The sequence below is a fragment of the Haemaphysalis longicornis genome, unplaced genomic scaffold, assembly GCF_048455015.1.
Source record: "Haemaphysalis longicornis isolate Haplotype H1 unplaced genomic scaffold, Haemaphysalis longicornis Haplotype H1 scaffold_1, whole genome shotgun sequence".
Classification (NCBI taxonomy): Eukaryota; Metazoa; Arthropoda; class Arachnida; order Ixodida; family Ixodidae; genus Haemaphysalis; species Haemaphysalis longicornis.
The window spans coordinates 414203949-414227005 of NW_027526203.1; the positions used below are offsets into that span (position 1 = coordinate 414203949).

The window sequence follows — 23057 nt, forward strand, 5'->3', positions numbered from 1 at the left end:
TTGGGACAAGCACGCGATGCGGAAAAACATGCATGAAGTTGAAAACGGAACTCTGGGGTTGATGCTTATTGACGTTCGTCAGTTATGTCTCAAAACATAAAGTTGCGCTTTACTATCATCTCCTGACTTGCTACTGTAGCCTTGCTTGCAGGAATGAGGTTCACTGCGCTAAAATCGTACCCGGAAAACTTTGGCCGAGTAGCTGTTGCACGATAAAACAGATCAGCACTACGAGCCTCTTGCATTGCAGCGCCACCTAACATTTTTGAAACAAAACAATACAAAACTTATTGGGTATTCCGTCCAAATAGACAGTTCAACTGAGAAGCAACACTAGACCCCCAGAGATACCCTCGTATGGAAATGAAACTGGCAGGCGAACAGCTGGCTGTGTGTAAAGCCGGTTTGAAGCGCTCTCCTCGTCGGAACAGATATCTGGCGAATGGGTGTGATCTTTTGACTTGCATCGGAAGTTCTTATCGCAGAAATCGGGTTAGGGTTGGGTGAAATTAGGAGCGGCATGCTTTTTTCGAGGATCAGTCATGGACGCTTATTAAGGCGCCATGGCAGGGAGGCTTGAAGTTGGGTAACTGCATAGAAGTGCCAAATATGAATTTCATGATGCACAAACGAAACCGAAACTGTTGTAAACTGTCCGTGAATGGTCCTGTAGTAAGTAGAACTATATAACACAACTCAGAACAACGTGTGCAAAGGCGATAAAACTGCCTAAAATCATAAAGTAGATTTGCAAACAGGCACTGCTTGACATTTTCAGCCGATTTCAGGGATTATTACAGTTAGAGTGCCAACCTGACGACTGAAAATCATTTTCTGATTCACCATTCATGCCCTGATAACAAAAACCAAACACTGATGCAGAGTAATTACGAGTAGCACGCATTCTTCTTTGGTAACAGTGACGTGCAATGACCACGCCTCTTTTCTACACCCAGGTGATGTGAACGTGTGTCAAAAATCACGTTTTTGTTGCAAAAATGAAAACAAAACTGATTTTGAAAGGACATTTTCTAAGTTAACTCCAAATAGCTTTGCTTGTTCCAGCAACACCTGGAAGGCTATGAAAAGGGGCTCCCAAGGTATCGTTCAAAAGGAATGATTTCGAATAGGCGCAGTAGCGAAAGAGTTAAGGGGACCTCATCAGGGCACTTGCCTCAACATCATACAGTGTCCTCACCCAAGAGTATATCTTGCACTGCGGCCCGCACTTATCGTAATGTGAAATCCCCCAACAAGCACTTGCAGAGTTCATGCGCTGCCATTTATTTTTTGCTTGACCTTTACCTCCCTACCAGACATGATTTAATAAACTTCATGTTAATAAAGACAATTGTCAGTAAACTCCTCTGCTGAAACTGCTGGTCAGCTGACACAGGACACTGGAGACAGCAGGTTTCTAGCTGATTTCTCCAGTACTGATAAACTCTGCACCACTGCAATCATCATTATCATCATCACCACCAGCCTATCTACGCCCACTGCAGGGCAAAGGCCTCTCCCAGTATTCTCCAATTACCTCGGCCCTGTGCCAACCGTGACCAATTTATCCCCGCAAACTTCTTGATCTCATCTGCCCATCTAACTTTCTGCCGCCCCCTGCAGCGCTTGCCTTCTCTAGGGATCCACTCTGTTACCCTTAATGACCAGCGGTTATCTTGCCTTCGCATTACATGCCCTGCCCATGTCCGTTTCTTCTTAATTTCTACTAATATGTCTTTAACACCAGTTTGCTCCCTGACCCACTTTTTTTTTGCAGGTTTTTGACCCACTGCAATATAGAGGGTCAAAAACCTTCAGACCTTTGTGATCTGTGGAAGCTGGCAGCAAACTGGAACCTCTGAATAACTTATACACACCACTAAAGTCTAGTCCACTACCTTCAATTACATGTACGCTCCCAAGCTTTCGGCACACCAAACAGGAATACAGAAACTGAACTCGGCTAGGCCTCACTCCTTGCACACCTGTCTTCTTTTGGGTAAAACAGTAATTCAGTTTTTGCAAGTCAACCTTGATAGATAACTTCCATTTTCCATTTTAAGAAATGTGTAAAAGAACCTAAAAGTGTAATTGTGCCACCCACCTGGAGTAGCTGCACTTTCTCCTGGACTTGGTCATCCGTCCTGATGAGCTCAGGTCGCTGGCTGCGACTGAAATGAGGAAGGTTCTCTCATGCTCTCAGAGTCACGCACCTGAGACACTCATTGAGCACTTTTGCTCACCGGAACTTGTGAGGTATGTGGGTGTAAAACTCATTGCAGGCACTCATCAACTGAGTGTTGGGGGCCTTGTTGGCAATGCAGTCCTCAATTCGCCGTAGCACCTTGTAGCCAGCATCAATTTGCTCTTGCTTAAGCGCCCCTGCAATGGAAGACACGTAAGGAAACACCGAACTGCAGGTGCGGCCTTTGAATGAGCTGATACAACACTCACCCAGGGGCATTTTTTGCGAATCAAAATTCATGCCTACTACTCTCTTTTCCAGGGTTTTGACGTCCGATATGAGGCTGATGAGCCGCTGAAAAATGATTCAAGGGTTAAGAGTAAACATACTGCCTCCCTTTGGTGAAAAAGAAAAGGGGGGACTGAAGGATGGTGTAGTAGTACATGCAAGTTGGGTGGCAGTTTGCACTTCACGTCGTTCTCTTCAGCTCTCGCAAGGAGTGTTTCAAAATAGTTGGCCCCCTCCTTAAACAAAAAAAGTCCACCATTAGAAGAGGCATCTGTGTGAATGTCCCTCCCTCAATGGCCACAAGCCAGTGCGTGCACTCACTTGTTCACAGTAATCCCGTTTGACCATGTGATACTTGCCAGGGCGCTGGGTGAACTTTCCACGGTCAGCCCATTGGTTGCCAGTTTTTTTGAAGAACCTGCAAAAAAACACAATGAACAAAACATCACTGCTGTACAACATTTCAGTACAAAAATGTCTCAGAAAGCATTCACTTAATGAAGAGAAAGTGCCCTTACTTGTCTTCAAACAGGAATTTTGCCTGGAAAAGGTTGGTGCCAAACTTCTTCAGTGCGTGAGCTCCGTTATCCCCAATGCGTCCCCAGCGAAACCATACGCAGTAGTCGTCGTACAGCTTGTCCCTGAGCAGTTGTATGGCGTAGAATTTGTTTTGGTTGGCCTCCAGGCAAGTCTGGTTGAGCATCACGTCGTACACCGTTGTCGATTCATTGTAGACCATTGTATTGTTTCCTGTGGCAATAGCTGCCAGAGGGTCCACAGGTGGAATCACCACTCGATACCGGCTCGGGTCCGTGTCTTCCAAAGCTGGCTCCAACTCTGATGACCGTGCCCTTCCTGAATAGAGAAAGTGGTGCAGGAGAGGGAAAAAAAAGGATGCAACCTTGGAACAAACGCACCAGCAGCATACGTAATGCAACAGCAAAGCAACTTGTACCAGCAAGCCTGCACGCACGCACGCACGCACGCACACCACGAGGCCATCTTTTAGACCATGCATCGTTGGCAACCAATTAAACTAGGCAGCATCCTTGCATTTCCAGCTGGTTTTGAAGCAGGGTAGGTGCCGCATACCCAGACATTTTCTTTGCTGCACACGATTTGCACAGACACTACATCATTTTGCAGTATATTGATTTGATTGATCGATTATTAGGTTTAACGCGTCGCCACTACACAGGCGATGAGGCGCGCCATAGTGGAGGGCTCTGGATTAATTTTGACCACCTGGGGATCTTTAACGTGCATCGAAACCTTGAACACACGATTTCGCTTTTCGCCTCCATCAGAAAAGTGGCCGCCGCAGCCCGGAATCGAACCCATGTTCTTGGGCTCAGCAGCACAACGCCATTTTGCAGTATATTCAGCACGCCGATTAGAGCTTGCAGAAATGGCGTGCAGTCAGGCATCCAAACATTCCGACAAGGCAGCAGGCATGCCTCATCAAACACCAGTTTATTCAAGGGATATTTATGTAGCACAATAAGATCATGAGCCAGACTAAAGCTGTTTAATTAGTGCACAAGGCATCTTGCATAACAGAATAAAGCAGCCTTTCTGAGCAGACCAAAGAACAGCACAAATTCGGTGCAGGCTGCAGAACTGCAAAATTTCAATCTAGTAATGAAAGCACCCCTTTTAATTTCAGGTGGGAACAAAGATGTTTATAAATGGTTAACAAACTTGCGCGAGGTAGCATTTTTGATAGCAGGTATGCCTTAATGGACATACAATAGAGCAACGAAATTGAGACAAGAAAAAGAAGCTTTTTGTTTTCCTTGAAATATCAGTTCAACACAGAAAAGAAAATCCCTTTCCAACCTTCATTATGCATGGTTCGAATGCAACAGACATGTACAGCCCAAATGCCCACATAAAATGCTTCCGTGCCCCCAACTGCTTATGTGCCATGTCATTTTTGCATTACACCAAACCACAAGTGTGCCTGTCACCCTAGTCATGCGCTAATGTGCCTCAACAAGCTGAAAAACTTCCGACTTCCTTGTGGTAGGCAGAACTCGGCAGCAAGAAGGCTGCTCCACACTGCAGTGTTACTGATGCTGAGCCCCAAGAAGTTATTGAGCACCAGATAAGGTTATCCCTTGAGCAATCGATGACCTTGAGGTTGGCCCCTACATGCAACAGCCATTTCGATTGACGAAGCAGGGCAAGACGAACTGGCTGGTCAGAGCATGTGAATTACCAGTAGCTTGGGCCCACCTAGACACGAGCAATGAAGTAGCTAGCTAGACGTAGATTCCAATATAGAGAGTTGGGCGAGTCACTAACTATTTGTCCTGGTGTGGAGTGGTGCACACGGACAGATGACAGAAGAAAACACAGGACAGGCACTGTTCCACACCAAGACAGATGTGGGTTGTTTGAAACAGACGTTGCTGGTGCTAGGGATGGGCACTACTAAAGCTGCAGATAGTGCGATCCGTTAACACTTTCGTGACCGCGCCTATTCCCATCGATAGTATGCTATCGATGAATACAAATTTAAATTTTGGCACTCAGCGAGCGCTTCTGGACTGCTAACGCTATCCAAATGGTAAAGAAGGAAGTATTTTATCAGTTTTGCTTTCGAGTTTCGTTTTTCCGTCACGAAGGGGGGGGGATTTTTAAATGTCCTTCGCCAGTGGGGAGGCAAGCTCACGTGGTTTCAGTTACGACGTCGCCACCGCTCGCCAATGCTTCGCGCAAAAGTCGAATTTTGACGGATTCCGATGTATGTGAGCTTGAATCTGTGCATGATGGTAGCAGCAAAGACATGGAACACGACCTCAATTCGTCAGACTTTAGTATGAGCAGCGAAGTGCGTCAAGACCCCCAGGACAATCCCCAGGTGTACGCCGGTGAGTTTCGCTTTCTTCTCCGGTCGCCCTATCGCGGCTGCGCATTGTTGTAAACAGATCCGGCCCTGTTCTAAAGGCCACAGCTTTTATCTGCAGGGCGTCGACTTTGTTCAGGCAAGACCGTTTGGCGCCGGCTGCAGAGAGAATCTAGTTTTCTCTACGAAGACGGCCCAGAGTTGACCTTGGCGTAGCACTCCACAGCAAAGCGCGGCTGTTCGTGTTTATTTTTGTATGTAAATACCTTGTGTACTTACAGCGCTCATATTTGCAGTATTATTCTATAAGCATATTATGTTCAAAGTGCATATTTCAAACTGTTTTTATGTCTACCGTGTGCAAAGTAGCATTGAGGTTATCGTCAATTTTTTTCTTTTTGTTCTTTTTTTTTTGTTTTCACAGTTCTTTGATAAAATACCTAACGCATCTGTTGTTTGCAATTATAACTGTTTGAAAGCCCCATTCTTTCTGTATCATTTATAACTTACACTACAGCATCCGTCATTTTCTGCGGCAAGAAGGGAGGAGGAAAAAACGTTTATTGCTTCCATTGAATGGGAAGAAAGCAGCGCAAGATGGTTTTTGGTCATCCACGGTGGGTGGCGTCGCTAGTCCGGGATGCCATGGCCAGCTGCAGCTCGAATGGCCTTGGTCACCAGGCCATGCTGGTTTTCCACGACATCGCTTGTCAGCAGGACCTCCCACTGCTCCGGTGTCGGTGCGATGACTTCTGGTAGTTTGGCGACGCCTTTACACTCCCACACCATGTGGTACAGGATGTTGGGCGCCCCAGAGCAGAAGTTGCAGTTGTAGCTGAAGAGCGTGGGGTGTATATTGGACAGCTGCGTGGCATGCAGAAATGAATTTGTCAGCAGTCTCCGGAATTGTGTGGCTTCATCTTTGGTTAGCTTCAGGTGGAGCGGTGGGTACCTTCTTTTTGATAGCCTGTAGTGCTCTAGGATGTCTGCTGCGCTTAGGGATAGACAGATGGTTGTCGGCAGAGTGGCGAGTGCCTGTGAGCGTTGAAGCCCGGTGTGAGTGGCCTCAGGCTGCAGTATCTGCCGCTTCATTACCCTCTAAGGACTCAGGAACTGGTGTCCAGATGATATAAATGTCCAATGAAGTTTTTTTTGCTTGTGAAGCCTTACTTAGTAGAGCAAGTGCCATCGCTGAGATACGGCCCTTTTGAAAATTATGGCATGCCGCTTGCAAGTCGGTGATGACGGTCACCCGGCCTTGGGCATCTGGTACTGTGGTGGTGGCAAGCACAACTGCAGTCTCCTCCGCAGAGCGGTGTCATCTGTATTGACCATTGCTGAGCACAAGTCATCTCCTTTACTGTTTGTCACACTAAACCATGTGCACCTATTTGGTTCTTGCTGGGTACCTCGCAGCGTCGACGTATCTTGTTGAGCTGTCCTTGCTCCAGGCTTTTCGCAAGGCCTTGACCCTGGCTTCCCTTCACCCCTCGTGGTAAACCGGGTGCATGTTGCGTGGGACATTTTCAACCATGATGTATTCCCTCAAGGCATGGGGGATGCGTCGCTTTTGGTCTTGGGGTCCCACACTTGGCTCGTAACCGAGGCGGTGCAAGGTAGCAAGGCGGTACAAGGCCAGTCAGGGTAAGCTCGATTCGCTCCACTTGGCTGGCTTTATGCGCCTCGGCGAGTTCCCGCCATGTGTTGTGGATTCCTGACAAAGTTTCTCTGTGGAGGTCTTGGCTGGTAGTCCCAGTGCTAATTTGTAGATTTGACGAATTAAAATGTCGAGCTTCTTTCTTTCAGCGATTCTTGGCCCCAAGTAAGGGGTGCCGTAGGTGATTCTGCTAATTATCAGGGCCTGTAGCATTCTGATTGTGTCCTCTTCTTTCAACCCGTGTTTTTTGCTTGTTACTTGCCTGATTAGGTGGGTTAACTGGGTGACAGTGTTTTGTAGTTTCTGGAGGGTGGCAGCCCCTGCCCAGTCTTTTTGAAAAGTCAAACTCAATACTCGGAGCGTATCGACCTTTGGGATGGTAGCGCCATGAAGCGTCATTTATGGGTCGGGGGCCTCGGCGGGGTGTCTACCTCTTGTTCGCTTCTTGAGTATGAGAATTTCAGATTTTTCCGGTGCAACAGACAGCCCACATCTTTTCAGATAGGCTTACGTACAGTCAACGGCTTTCTGCAGGGCATCCTGTTGTATGCCTGCTGGGCCTTTGGTAGTCCAAAAGGACACGTCGTCGGCGTAGATGGCATGCCCGAGACCTGGGATGGCATTTAGCTGGTCAGGTAGGTTATTCATTGATAAATTTCAGAGTAATGGTGAGATGACCGAGCCCTGTGGAGTGCCCTTTGCGATGACGAGTTTGTCGGTCCGTAATTTGCCAAGTCCCACCGTTGCCGTGCGATGTGAGAGGAAGTCCCTGATGTAATTATAGGCTTTCTCTCCGCATTGGGTAGTCCTCAGGGTTTCAAGTATGACCGCATGCGACACATTGCCGAAAGCCCCTTTGACGTCCAAGGCAAGGATGGTGCTTGTTTGTGAGGTGCTTAGGTTGTTGATGACCTCTTCTTTTATTTGTAACAGGCTGTCCTGAGTGGACAAGTTGGGGCAGACCCCATACATGGTGTCCGGGAATCCTTTTCATCTCTCTGTTGGTTCCTCCATGTGAGATGTCAGCCTGTCTAGCACCATGTGTTCCATTAGTTTGCCCGCACACGAAGTCAGAGATATCGACCCGAGGTTGGATATCCCCAAGGGTTTGTTGGCAGAAACAAATTTTTTCCTTACTACCCAAAAACAGCAGGTAGGCACTAGTGTTTAGATAATTTTATGAATGTAAATAACCTTTGTACTTACAGAGCTCACTTTTGCAGTATTATTCTATAATAGCCTTATGTTCAAAGCGTATATTTCAAATTGTTTTTATGTCTAGCGCGTGCAAAGTAGCATTGAGGTTATTATAATTCTTTTGTTACTTTTTTGTTTTCACAATTTTTTTATAAAATTTGTAATAGATGTTGTTTGAAATTATTACTGTTGGAAAGCCCAATTCATCCTCTATCATTTCATAACTTACACTTTAGCATCCATCATTTTCTATGGCAAGAAAAAAAATATATTCCCTGGACTACCCAAAAACAACTGGTAGGCACTAGTGTTTATATAATTGTATGTATGTAAATAACTTTTGTACTTACAGAGCTCATTTTTGCAGTATTACTTTATAAGGGCTTCATGTTCAAATTGTATGTTTTAAATTTTTTTATGTGCAGCCTGTGCAAAGTGGCAGATATTTTCATCATTTTTTTTTCTTTTTATTACTTTTTTGTTTGGATATTTTTTTTAATAAAATTTGTAATGAATCTGTTGTTTCAAATTATTACTGTTAGAACGCCCTATTCTTTCATCATTTCGCATCTTACACTTCAGCATCAATCATTTTTTGTGGCAAGAAAAAAAAATATCTTGGAACACCCAAAAACAACCGATTGTTTTGCGGTCACGAAAGTGTTTAAACACGAAACAAACTATCAGCACAAAATGCTAACCCAGCCATAAAAAGCGAAAAAAAAAAGAAAAGAAAAAAAGAATTAACCGGTAGTCGGGAAAGAAAAGCAGAATGTCAACTACCTATGGCACATTCGATACAAGTTTTAGGGACACCAAACCGCTTCTTCATCAAACTATAAATGGCCTCTGGCTGCTCAAGCACCAATGAGACAATGCATTAAAGGGACACTGAAGTAATTTGTAAACATTGTGGGATTACTAGCGCAAATTGTAGTCCGGAGTCCCTAGACAATGTTCAACCACTCTGGGACCGTTTATGCGAATTTATTTAGTAGGAAAATCAATTCGAAAATGCTGTCCTCCTCTCTGCAGCCTCGCCCATTTTCTGTGGCGTTTTCGTGTGAAGTCACGAAAACATGACTTGGCTTGACTGCGCTACTGCGTGGCTCGCCGACCTTCCAAAACAGAGTCAGTCGGCCCAGCGTTTAGTCCGCCAGCCGCCCACGGGTCGTCGCAATTCGTTCGCCCAGTTGAAACTAAGCCACGACACGTTTATGAATGGAAGAATGTGCCTTTATTTAGTTTGCTAGTTTGTACACTGTATCAAGCTCCAAGTCCAGGTCGCTCCACACAAGCGCTGCACAAGCGCACATGCGAAAGTGCACATGCGTCGCTTCACTGATTGTAGATAAATCTAAGCCCAATTGAAGGTGGGAGAAGTCAGCAACGTTAATATAGGTACTAAGGAAATAAAATCAACTGAAACTTTTACCGTACAGCATAAAACTAGGGTGCAGGAAGCACTTTTTTGTGCTGGGTGAACAAGCACAGTGGTCAGCAGCACAACCACACATCTGCAAACGCTTTTCCATCTAAGAAATGCAATTGCTAGATGTGAGATATTGTGGAAAAAGACTAAATAAAAATGTAAACTGGTTAAACATTATATACCTTATATTTCCACCACCCGGCAGCACTGGCTCGTGGCCGAGTGGTCTGGAGCGCAAATTATGTTATTTTGCAAGTCAAAGTTTGAATCCCCGAGGGCACATCCTTTTTTTTTTTTTTTTTTTGTAAGCTGGCTTCATTTTCGATAGATGTTTTCTATACTGAATTCACCATTTTTAGGCAGTAACGTTCATTGCTCCATGAGCGAGTTCGCAGAACGCGCGCAGACTGACCCTGACACGGTAGCGAGTTCTCGTTGGCGTGCTGTTGCCATAAGCACCGACTGCTTGCGGGCAGTGGGCACAGGCCAGAATCAGCAGACCCTTGGCCTTGTGCGAACACACTTTTTACAATAGGGGCATGAGTGAGGCAATCTCTAAAAATTGGGGGAAAAGCGCATGGCATTTGAGCGTCTGCAGTGACGCGAAGGGCATTCATCCACTGCAAAGGCCTCGGCTAGTGATTGCTACGATTCCAAGCTATCCTGGTAGGCTTATCTTAGGCATTTTACAGCTGCAACATGACAGAAGCACGGTATGGCGATTATTGAGATTTCAAGAATGCCCATGCAACAATAACATCGGATGCCAAGCATGTTGTCTCACAGAACCGAAACCGAAACTTGTTTGAATGCTAATCTTGGACATCGTCCAATCACGTGGCACCTTCAACCGATGTCACTGCGGTTAGTTGGTGCAGCCGCCGCAAACCTCACATGGTAGTTTTTATTCTTTCAGGCTTTATAAAATAAATACCGCCTTATCACCCAGATAAACGATAAAAAGTTTGTTCATTTGAGCCAGTCCACACGGTGCAAGCAAAAACGGCAGCTTGACAAATTCACTTCAGTGTCCCTTTAAATATGAACCGGACTCACACTTGGCTAGAATACTCTTAACCATCCACTCTACGAATTAAACACAAACACATTTAACTGCAACCGCATAAAAGTGTTTCTAGGTCCCCTTTACGCATGAGGCCCCACTGACAAATTAGGTTCCTATTTGCCGGTTAGTTCACAAGCCTGTATAAGAGAGAACACTTGCTTTCATGGCCCCAGGGAGAAGCGCAACACAAAAGAATAGCCGAGTGACACTGTCAGTGAGACCCCCCCCCCCTTTTTTTTATTGTAGGGTTTAACGCGCCGATGCAACGCAGGCAATGAGGCGCGCCGTAGTGGAGGGCTCCAGATTAATTTTGACCACCTAGGGATTTTTAACGTGCGCCGAAATCTCGTACACATGGGCGTTTCTGCTTTTCGCCTCCATCAGAAAAGCGACCGCCGCGGCCGGGAAGCGAACCCGCGACCTCCTGCTCAGCAGCAGAACGCTTTAGCCACTGAGCCACCGCGGCGGGTTCAGTGAGAGCCTAAAGTAAAACAAGACAAAAACACGAAAAAAAAAAAAAAAACTAGAAAGGCAGATATAGCTCCACAATTAGCTGCAGCATGCAGATTTTGTGCAAGTGGGGCACTAAGAGGTACTGGACAGCGCAGTGTACTGCCCAAGTGCCTTCTGGCATGTGATGCCTTGACGGACCACTGACGACAAAAAACCAACTCCATTGTGTGTAGAGTTATCAGTTACAGTCAAAGCTCTAATAAGACAGTACGTGAGGTCCAGTCCAACTCATGGGTCAAATCATTTTAACTTTTCAAATTTAAATTTAGGGGGTTTACGAATCGAAGCTACACCTGCACTATGAGGTGTGCTGTAGTGGAGAACTCCGGATCAATTTAGACCACCTCGGGATCTTTTACACGTATCAAAATCTCGACACACAGGCGTTTTTGCTGCTTACTACCAGGGAGAACTTGCTATTGCGGAGACTGAAAACTTGAAGACGATTTATCTGCTCGCTTCCACTCCATGTTCAGTGTAGAGGAGGTGCTGCATAAGCATAACCCAGGAAGGGACACGCAGTGTTTCTGACGTTTCTGAAGCTTTTCACCGGAATCGCTGCAGTGGATGCCCTTCAAGTTAGCAAGCTAGCTCAGCTAGTTTGACAACCGGTTACACAATGGCTTGGAAAATGCAATCACAAGCTACAGCGGGCATGATGGCAAGTAGCTAAAGTAAACCCAAATGAAACGAACTTGAATTGAGCGAAATAAGCTTAATATGAAACACTCGAAATTCTCCACTCATTCTGCACGTAAAATGCTTTTCATAACAAACCACAGATTGTATATTTCAAACTGTAAGTGAGTGCACTGTCACCAAGCAGCTGCACTGCCTGGTCGCGCCTCCAGCCAATCTTCGTTGGATTTCGCCTTCCAGATTTTTTTTTTTAGCAGTTAAAGACAATGCTGTTGAGGCGCTGACCCCTTAAGACTGAAATTACTAGCAACATGCCTGACGTTGTCGGGGGGCGGCCGCCACAGGACCAACGCCCTCCCCAACATTACACGAAGCCCTTTCTGCTGGCGATGTGCTGCGAAAATACTGCTTGGGGCTACAGGGAAGCGGACTGGAGTTTATTTAAATGACGTCGCGAGTTGAAAATGGGATTCTCAATAATAAAGCTGAACGCAGCGTTCAGGCAAAATCACTGCCTGCTGCAAATATGTGTACCTTTCTGGGCAACAAAAGTACTTCTGGAATAATTACGTATTCACAGTGCAAGGCAAGACTTTCCTTCCGTTAGTGCATTTTCGTATCACTGTCCACAACAATGCACATAGTGAATTTGGTGCTAAAGTTTGTTATAAGCAGGTTTGGTTATATCAAACTTGGTTATATTTGTTTGGTTATATCAAACAAATTGCACTGAATCACGCTGTTCGTTACAACCAAGCTTGACTACATACCTTGTCATTTGGCCAATGCAATGTTGCACAAAATAAACCTTAGTTATGCTACCTGTTAGCGAGCCCACTGCAGCTGATGCCCCCCCCATGTCAATTTTTATTCTGGCATTCATTTGTTTTGTAGTTTTTTTTTCTTCCCCGGTGGCTTGCTTTCGGTACCTAAGAAAATGTCATGCTTAGGGGTAGTCCAATTTGGCCCTCTAATCAAAACACTTGTGTTACCCGCACATCTGGTGCTATCGTGCAGTGTAACCTTCCCGTTGGGCATTCTTGAGTCTCTATGATCTGGCTTGCACTCATTCTATATTTTAAAATCAATAAGACAAGTACAGCACTGCCTGCACCTGTTCAGTTGCAGCAACACCAAAAAGCCACATTTGTACGTTCCTTCATTCTATTCTAGTTATGGCAGCTGACATACACTAAAAAAACCTAGTTCAATCTGCGTTTCTAATACATAACTTCATATCTTACTTCGTGAAAATTTTTTGGCATTCGGGCCATAAAGGATTTTAGTGACTGAAGGGAGCCCATCTTCGTCGCTGGTGGACCCGGACTCAGAATCGGAGATGATGACAGCATCCCTCGAACTTGCTGCCGGCTCAGCATCGGAGTCCGAATCAATGACTATTACTTGTGCGGCAGCTTCTGCTTGCCTGCATAATGAAAAACAAAGACTTATGCGAGGAAACAATTAAAACGCACAAATAAAAAAAAGCAAGGAATTGCCATCAGCACTAGCATGCAGCACACGTAATAAGCTAAAACACGACATGTACATAGCGGACCTTTTGCCCAACTCCCATGCCATCACCGGCACTAATTGCGATTTTCTCCCATCATTACTTCCTCATCGCTGGGCTAAGGGTAAAAACACCTTTTCGGAAAGCTAGTTGCAATAACAGCCTACTATGAAAACTAGTTTGCAGCCTCATCTGGCTCCATGACCAAAACTGCGAAGGAATTGAGCAAATTATTGGCACAGAACACACAGAGTGCTGCAGCCACAATAATGATACACAAGGGCACCGTAATGACAGCTAAATGCAATCACATGCAGACTACCTTGTACCACTTCCATTCACCACCAGCGAGGCCAAGACCTGGCAAAAAAACACAGAACGCTTTGCCAAGCATGCAAAAAAACAGCCTAGGGCGTGCATGACTGAAGACAGACATAGCAGCTGGTCGCAAAAGCTCGGCCAAAAATTCCCCCAGAGATTGCCCCAACGATTCCAATTAGGTGCATCAAAAATAAACATAGGACTGAACACACAAAAACAATCCTCTATCTTCTTACTGATTCTATTTGTCGATAAACAGCCTGTCAACAGAGCAACTCACGAGAGGCCCATTGAACAAACAGAGCGTCCGTTGAAGGTAGCCATGTAGATGAAAAGTATCCATAACTAAAAAGTGTACCAAAAGGCTAAGCACAAAGGAAAATTGCATACTTAAATAGACATGGACATTATTACACTTGTTTTGCCAAAGATTCACAACCACCCGTTTCATGCTTCCCTACGCCAGTCATGTGGTGCAGGAAGAACTGCCACCTGCATATACCTTTAGCTCATCTGGGACGGAACTGATTTTCGAACCATCTCTTTCACAATCGACACAGAAGCAGCCTTTCAGGGTTGTTGTGTTGCTTAAACTGTGCTTGCTTTAGACGAGCCATAGAGACAAAACACTACCTTAACTTGAAACAACCAGCCTTTGGTAACTCGTTCAACTCAATTTCAGCCCCAAAGGACATTTTCTTAACCGAAAAAAAAAAAAAAAAAGAACAATAAAACTTTTGTGCAGCACAACATCAGCCGTGACGTAATAGGGGACAGAGCCATCAGCTATGAGTGTGTTAACTGCATGTTACCCATCAGGTGATGTGATCAAAATGGAACTAGAGACACCATAAAATACACAGCCGTGCTTCCTGGCAGTGGCTTTGGTCGGTGCCCACCAGTCGCACAAACAAGTCCCAGTGACGTCATACAGGGCTAGTGAGTCACCACAGCTTCGTCTGTTTCCTTTAATATTTAGCCTAGTTGTTCAAAGCTTCTGTTGAAGACAAAATACAAGTTTTCTTCATTAAAAATACTGCAACGTACAGACACCTGGATACCTTGATAACAATGATACCAATTCTACTGCACCCGTCCAATAATCGAGATATTAAAGGAGTACTAACACGAAATTTTTGTTAATTTTTTCGCGGCTTTAGGCGCCTACGAGCCCAGTAATCATAGAATGGCACATAAGATTGTCGAACGCAGCATAAATAATTACTTACAGCCCTGTTTATTCGTGTCAGTTTCAGTTTCCATGAAGCGAACACTGAGGCCGCCCCCATGACGGGAAGACGCATTTGACGTCACTATTCTCATCGCACCACAGCTGATGCCGGTCTGGGCACGCGCGTCAGACCGGCCGAAGTTGCATGTGACGTCAGTCCCAAAAACTGTGACGTAATGCACAAGGCTTTTGGAAAAGCGTGCACCAACAGCCCCGCGGCCGCCTCGATTCACCATGGGAGCCTTGATGTCAGCCGTTTGGGTCGAAGCGCAGATGATGTCATGAGCTTGCGCGATGACGCGGGTGAGCTTTCTTGTGCGCGGAAGGATTAAAATTGGTTTAAAATAAGTTCTACTGAACGGTTATGGTTTAAACTTCTGGGGAGGGGTATCTTTATATACAAAGGAAGCTTTTTACATAGTTATCTGAGGTTTGAAATTTCGTGTCGGCACACCTTTAAAGAAAACACTTAAAAGCAGTGGAGACTTCCTAGCCCCTTTCCGTCTATTTCTTTACATCACAGAATCTAGTTTGTGCAATTGGCAGCCGCCAGCAGCGCCCAGAGAATCTAGTTTGTGCAATTGGCAGCCGCTAGCAGCGCCCAGAAAACTAACTGGGCAATTCTACTGGGGCCTATAGTTCCGTTTTACGAACTGATAACTACAGTTCTGGCCCATAATTACATCAGAGTAATATGAAATTTGAAAGTTTTTCAATATTTCTTGCATTTTTTTTCAAATAAAAAAATGCCTATTGCAGCTGAAACGCAGCTGAGTGAATTACCAAAGTCTAGTTCTTTGAAATTTAATAAAGTTGTATTTGGTCTTCATAGCTGTTAAAATTGGTACAACTGTTATCGTGTCAATGCCGTCTTTTGTATGACCCAAACCATTTTGTCTTCATGGCTCCTTTAACTACACAATGCTTGGAAGAACTGCATAGCTACAACTTCCTGTGAGGATGAAAATCCTGGTCCTTCCCTTTTGCGTAAAGGTATGCGACTACTTGAGCCCAACGACAGCGTTCAAACGAGACACCACCAACAGGCCGCTCCTAAACCTGGTTCCCCTTCGACAGAGAACAACTACCAAATGTTGTGCCTGACGAACGGGCCTCTTACTAGGGGTCGAATTTTCTGGCACTTACCAAGAAATGCTGAAAAGTGGCCCCTGATTCCAACATTAAGAATCCGGTTTATACTGAAGAATACTGCCAAATTGAAGGGTTTGTACTGGTTTATACTGCCAAATTGAAGGGTTTGTTACCACCCGTGAGCCTATAGAGGGCAAGTGGGCGCATTGACCCTACATATATGCAACACAGTCATAACGTGCAGCCACCAAGGTTCATCATGTGTTCCACTTTCTTGACGAGAGTTAAGATCTGAATTACCAAAATTAAGCTGTCTAGCAACTCCTGTGTTTTTCTGGCTGGTATTCTTTGGGTAACGTATAAGGATGCTGGAGATAAAACAATCCACACTGTGGTGCCCAAAGTGCAGCAGTGTTTTTTCTTTTTTTGCAAATGTATTAACGTAGTGTCTCTCGGGTGCAGCACTGAAGTTGTTTTCGTTTCTGGTGTCTAGCGTCAAGGTGGAGCACAGCTTCCCTCAAATGCGAACTAAAACTGAAAAAGCTGTGGGGGAAACCTCTGTGCACGTATGGGCAAGTACGTTTAGCAAGCGTAAAAGGTACGATATAATTTAGTGTTTTTGACAAAAAAGTTCTGCTTATCAGCTGGTTACTATTAAAGGGACCCTACAACACTCTTTGAGCAGTGCAAGTAAACCTGCACGACGCTTAGCTTACACTATCAGAAATACCTGAGCCAAATATTAAACATGCACGTGAAGCGGTGAGCGCGCAAATCGCTGTGGAAGACGCAGAAAAACCAACCGCGCTCTCTTCAGTTCTCCTCATTAAACACCGCTGGCATGGCCTAAGCAACGTCATTGAAGCCATGGCTGTCCGATCGACTGTCACGGTCAACTTCGTGGCTAATTTCTCGTATTTCCCGTGACGATCCACCGTCGTTGGCGCTGTGCACGAACCTCTTCTATGCCCAGACCTGTAGGCACAGTTTTGCCGTTTCTTTTGTGTTTTGAGTGCGCACGGAGTTGGAGTGATGAGCCCAATACTTCCCTTTCAACCAGACCACTCAACAACAAACATTTATTGCTTCAAAAACGCCCTACCAGCCCGAATGCGCGCTTGCAAGCAGGCACCCATGCCTGCTTTTTTCTGGCACCAGACCGGAAACAGACCCCTCCACGTTGCGGAGAAAACTCCCCAGCCTGTGATATATCGAAGGCCGCGGAAAAGAAAGCCGCAAGCCGCCCCCCCTCTTTGGGAGAGAGCGCGCAGCTTTCGTCGCGTTGTCTGCAGTCGAGTTGAGAGGGAACATTTATGCGCGATTCCTCATCGCGTGTAGTTTCAGTGATAGGGAAAGGATTTTCAAAATTCTTGCGGGAGGAGATTGCTGGGACAATAGACTTTACCCCAAAATACATTCCTAGTAGCCAATGGTAAGTGCTGCAGGGCCCCTTTAATGTGAATCCATCAGCGCAAATTTTCAAGCCAAAAAATGACTTTTGAGAAAAAGGTGCCAGCAAATACTGAAACACCATGTGTTGATCAACGTTAACTAATGCGGGCAATCTGCTCGAGTGTACTCAGTAAGAGGCTTGTGTGTGCATCTACAGCTTAGGCACATCCGTGGCATGTAGGGGCCATAGCAAAGCCACAAAGCACCGAGCTGAGAATAACAGCATCACAGGACAAGTCCTTGATGCACAAAGTAACGTTAGCACCAGGCAGAGCTCGCAGCATGGACTGGGTTAGAGGAGGCGGCTAAAACCTGTAGGATCAAGAAGAGGAGACACCACTTGCTCCAATGTCTCCTCTTATTGATCATAGGAAGTGTGGCAAGAGTGTCATGTGGGTCGGTTTTAGACACGTGTTAGACGGCCAGCACAGGGGAAGCCCACCAAGGTGCTTTCCCTCCTTTGCATGTACACGCTGTGCTAAAAACCAACTTCCTCCTGGCAAAAGGCGGGAAGAGCATGCTTGCCCATTCCCAGTCACCAAGCCGCAGTTACGCAACTTCTAGAATCTTGCAGAGCTAACTGATTAGTATCGCAAGATAAAACAGTAAAATTGCCAAAAAACAGCTAGGAAATGACCTCCTGGCAGTTACCGTATTTTTGCAATTCTAAGCACCCTCCCCTACTATCGGGGAAAAAAAATTGGAAAAAAGTTTGCATGTGAATCTAAGCAACCCCTCTTCTAAGTAACCACCACAAGGTGGATTTCAAATGCGTGTAGGCGGGTCCAAGTTGATGATGGGGCCAAGTCATTTATGAAGTTTTCAATTACAAACCACTTCAATGGAACGGAAGACGACCTGCTGTGGGATACTGAGCGGTGGCCCAAGCTGCACAACAGACTCAAATGATAGTGAGGGTGACTGAGTATCAGACGTAAGCGGCGGGTCCACTGTCTGTACCTATTCGTCTTTTGAATGGCCAAGTAAAACATTGTTCCTTGCGCCAGTGTCATCGAGATACGGCCGCGAAAAAAAGTGGCGGTGGGGGCTGTAATTTAGGTTTTTTTAATCTAAGCCGCCGCCCCCCCCCCCTTCTCAGTTCGGGTATCGTGATCGTGGAAAAAAGGGGGTGCTTAGAATCGAGCAAATACGATAATTGCTATGAGTGTGTGCAGCAACTTAACTTTTCTAAAACCCTGCGTTCGTTGAAACCTTGCGTAGCCAGAAATATATTTCGGGGGCTGTTATATGCTACCGAGAAAATAAAAATATATATAAAGAAAGAGCGACTGCGCTGGATGCCTAAACAATATCCGAGTCATTTTTATGCATGCATAAATGTCAGGAGGTGTTCTGACACCGAAACAACTCCCTGGCTATGCCCCTGTTCTCAGGTCTCACATTTTAAACAGGCCAGTGCTCTGCTAACAGTTGCCAGCAGCAGCATTCAACATTTTTTCAACAGCAGAGCTGTTTAGGCCGAACTGTTTGCCCGTCGCACCAAAAAACCTCGAGGCCTCAAGAAAAAAATGCGGTTAGGGAGGTCTTGAGTGTCAAACCCGGCACGTTCACGCCACGAAACCGGCAACACAACCACTGGGCCACCCCAAAGGCCAGAGGCGTACGGCGTTAGCAGCGGCGGGGAACAACAACATGTGCAGCCAATCGAAAAGGAAAAAAAGAAAAAGCTTCAAGTGGTTTGAATCGAACCTGGGTCCCCCATGTTACAAAACTGCCATCTATCCAATTGTGCTATCATCGCATTCCGGGCGCACAGCATTTCCTTTGGGTTTGTAGTGTGGGCGTTGGACTTGGCCACAGGATCTAGCGCATACTGACGCGGTCCACTTTGGAAGAGATGTGAAAGCCTGCAGACGAAAAAATCTGGGCCTGCCAGTCATGGAAAACTTTCAGCCGCAAGTTCAGAAATAAATGTGAGGTGCAACAGCCGGGCCTCTAACGACGGGAGAGGGGCTGCAAGTCCTGCTGTAAGTCCAGACTGTGCCAATTTTTTTTTTTTTTCATCCGTCTAATGCCCATGTTCCACTGGCGTCACTGATGCATTTAAACCGATTATTGGCCAACTCAAATGCGAATGTTATGCTGTTCACTAGGTTTTTCAATGACGTTCAGCCTCAAATGTTCTTCGAGCCGAATGATCATCACAGGGGACATTTGAGAATCTCAAAATGATTGAGACGCAGATGTCTGTACCCTTGCCCCATTGCCTTCACGAAGCTTTTGAGAAAAATTGATGACTGTGGCTAGCGACAGAATGACAAGTGATAAAGCTCCGTCCAGACAAAAGCAAAACCAGATGATTTTGCGCCATTTGGAGTTTTCGGATTCCGTGTAGGGGTTGCGCCTCGGATAATGGAACTGTTGTCGTTTTGTCACAGAAAAAATAATGAAACTGTCGTCTCTGGTTCGATTCTCCCCAAGTTTGCAATTTTTTTTTTCTTTTTGGTGTTTGTGTCAGCATTTTGTAACAGCTAACTTCACACACACTTTACAGTTGATGCGGTGCGAGCGGTCGGTCTTGCTTTTGTACTCAACCGGCCTCTCGACTACAGACAGATCACTAGAGCTAAAGTCGACGTATCCATCGCCAGAGTAACATCCGTTCATCTGTAATTATTAATAGTGATTAATAATTAACGGTGATTCCGGCTAGTCAGTGAGCAGAAGTGGTTTGTTCGGCTGTGTAATCAAGACAGGCTGCTCTCGCTGCTTGCTAGCTGTGAAGCGGGCGTGATCAAGCTTGGAGTTTCGTTTGACGGAGTTAGAGGTCACCTTTCTTGAGATTTCTTGATTTTTACCCAACAGGTCAAATCACTTCCACTCATTGACTAGCAAGAGTCACATTTGATTATTAATCCCTGTCAATGATTAGATATGATCAGCCCTCAAACGAAACTCCAAGCTCGATCACATCCGCTTCACAGCTAGCAAACAGCAAGAGCAGCCTGTCTTGATATTTACACAGCCGAACAAACCGCTTGCGCTCACTGACTAACTACAGATAAGCGGATGTAACTCTGGCCATGGATACGTCGGCCTTGGCTTTAGTGAGCGGTAGCGGAGCGGCCGGTTGAGTACAAAATCAAGACCGACCGCTCTCACCGCGTCAATCGTAAGGTGAGCATGAAGTTACCCGTTACAAAATGCTGACACAACCACAAAGAAAAAAAAATGCAACCTTGGAGAGAATCGAACCCTGGATGACAGTTCCATTATCCGAGGTGCAACCCTTACACAAAATCCGAAACTCCGAATTGCATTAATCGGCCGGTTTTGCTTTCATCTGGACTGGACGGAACTACATAAATTTCCTGTCAGCTCCATCTGGACGGAACGATAAGCTGCTCTCAGTTGGATTCCGTCTAAATGGAAGGTTACCCGCAGCGCTTTGTTCCGTCTGGACGAAACTTTAGCACTTGTTATCGTTCCATCTGGACGGAACGCTAGCCACAGTTAAAATTAATACTGGGAACCGAAAACTCAGTTAACATGAAGTATTTTTAACAATTGCATCGTGCATCTAATTTTCCCTGAATTTTAAGTACTCATGCAAGTTTTATTGACTTGCTCTCCATTCCAGCAATGCGGAGAGCAAACAACGCGAAAGTGATCTGCAATTGGTAAAGAAAAGAAAAAAAAAACGGCCAAACTTCGTTTATAACTTTCAATACAGGTGGCAATGCTTTCATTGCGAAAGATTACCTATTACTTTAAAAGTTGTACTACGGTATGAAAACGCAACTTCCCGGCAGCAGCTCACGGCAACATAACGAGTGAATGATACATTTTTATACTTCGACCGAAATCATAGTAAAGCACGACGGATGCCCACTTGAAGTAAATCATTTGAGTCGGATGACATTTGTTTTGACCGCGTTCTGAAGGCCAGTGGAGCTCGGGTATAATTTAGCGCCGAACATTGTGTTCAAGCAAAGGAACTAGATGTCTGAACGCACAAGCACGTGTTTGCCTTTAGCCTGAGCGAACTGGCTCGCAAAGGTGTCCGATACTACTAACACTCGCACCTTTTTTTTTTTTTTTTTTTTTTGTGCAGCTCTGCTAATCGGGTAACGACGCCGGATGAAAAGCGAAGCCGCCGGCTCATTGTCGCAAACAACGAAATGCCGGCTGGTAAAACTTTGGGAGTACCGCTTTGCGTATCTATGTGAGTGAAACTAATTGTACTAATTAGTACAAGTAGCGAAAGAATATCATAAACTTACCGTGTCTTCCGACGCTTCGGCATGGCAATGGCGAGACGCTGCCGGCGAGTGGTACGAGCTAAAGGACTTATAAGAAAAACGAACGCACGGAACTCAAGAAAAGCACAAGCGGGCGGATACTGCGGATGCTGGTACTAAATTCTCACCTTGTTTATGACTTGTATTGACAGGTCTTAGACTAGGCGAAAGGCAGCGGGCATCGTGAAACGCGGGGGTTCACGTTTGTAGCGAGCAATCTGCGAAGCAAGAAAATTGGAAAAGTAACAGGGGTAAGCACATGAATATTACAAGTGAAAGATAGAGTAAAACAAGTTGCTTCAACTACTTTTTCAAAGAAAACATTAAGAGCACCATTTCAAGATATGACAGATCCACACTTACCGCTGGCTAGTGAATTTCGCGGCACAAAGCACACGCAACGCTACCCGCCTTGCAGGGTTGCCATCAAGTTTGTATAGTCGATATCCCATCAATATCCCCGAACGATGAACAAAAAGTCGCAAAAAGTAGCCATTTTCTTTAAAATTTTCCCCTTAAAAGTCGCAATACTAGATAATACCAAGTATTACGAGCTAAAAATTGTCCACAAGCGTAGAAATACCCATGTGTACCATGTGTAGAGTTCCTCATGGAGTTCCTCTATCCATGTCCATGTGTTGCTTCCAGCGCCACCTGCAATTCTTTAAACCCGGGTTTTTTAAACACCGGGACAGAGCCATGGAGGAAGAAAAACTTTTTTTTTTCTTCACGGATAATAGCTTATGTACGGTATCACTTCCTAGGGACCATAGTATCACCCCGTCCACAACCCCACCTAAGAGACGGACCCGGATGTCAACGGGCGCGCGCGTTTTGAAAGGACCTTGCTTAATTGCTTATCAATGCGTGATATCGTCGGCCTTTTCCCACGTAGTTTGTTGTCGCTGCAGTAGTTTATAAGCATATTAAGCCCGAAAAATCATGGAAACGGCTCGTGACATGTTCAGAATAGATGAAGCTAGATTGTAACAGACAAAAGTTGTAGAACCGACCGGGATGTTCACAGTAGGAGCTTCTCAGAGATCTTCATCGCAAAATACAAAAGCAAGTACAAAAATGCAGTAATGTTTACACATTCTTACAAACAATTTTTCTTGGCTTGGCTCTCACTTATCAAAATGAAAACGCATAAAAATTATGCGAGAGCGCTGTTCATATTACTCCTTGTAAGGCAAAAAATACAGAAATACATAATAACCACTGACGCGCATGCATTAATTGTGTGCAGTGCGCTAGTAACCGTAGCGCACTCTACAGTTCTTAAGAACCTCTTAATTTCGTACCTCTTAATTTCGAACATCATTTTCACGGTTCTTCCATACGGTGCTTCGATCACA

General features: G+C 45.3%; 1 protein-coding gene across 1 annotated transcript in view; it reads right to left on the reverse strand.

Moving 5' to 3' along the window:
- The window catches only part of LOC144155550 (poly [ADP-ribose] polymerase 2-like), a 48795-nt gene extending 26553 nt beyond the window's left edge, over positions 1 to 22242 (reverse strand). Inside the window, exons 1-10 of the mRNA XM_077687067.1 lie at positions 22063 to 22242; positions 21826 to 21917; positions 21682 to 21746; positions 13073 to 13254; positions 2992 to 3328; positions 2795 to 2891; positions 2629 to 2709; positions 2455 to 2539; positions 2244 to 2382; positions 2105 to 2171 (exon numbers count right to left, since the gene is read on the reverse strand). Coding sequence (XP_077543193.1) covers positions 2105 to 2171; positions 2244 to 2382; positions 2455 to 2539; positions 2629 to 2709; positions 2795 to 2891; positions 2992 to 3328; positions 13073 to 13254; positions 21682 to 21704 — 1011 coding nt within the window. The 5' untranslated portion in view covers positions 21705 to 21746; positions 21826 to 21917; positions 22063 to 22242. The remainder of the gene's footprint in view (positions 1 to 2104; positions 2172 to 2243; positions 2383 to 2454; positions 2540 to 2628; positions 2710 to 2794; positions 2892 to 2991; positions 3329 to 13072; positions 13255 to 21681; positions 21747 to 21825; positions 21918 to 22062) is intronic.
- Between the last annotated feature and the right edge of the window lie 815 nt (positions 22243 to 23057).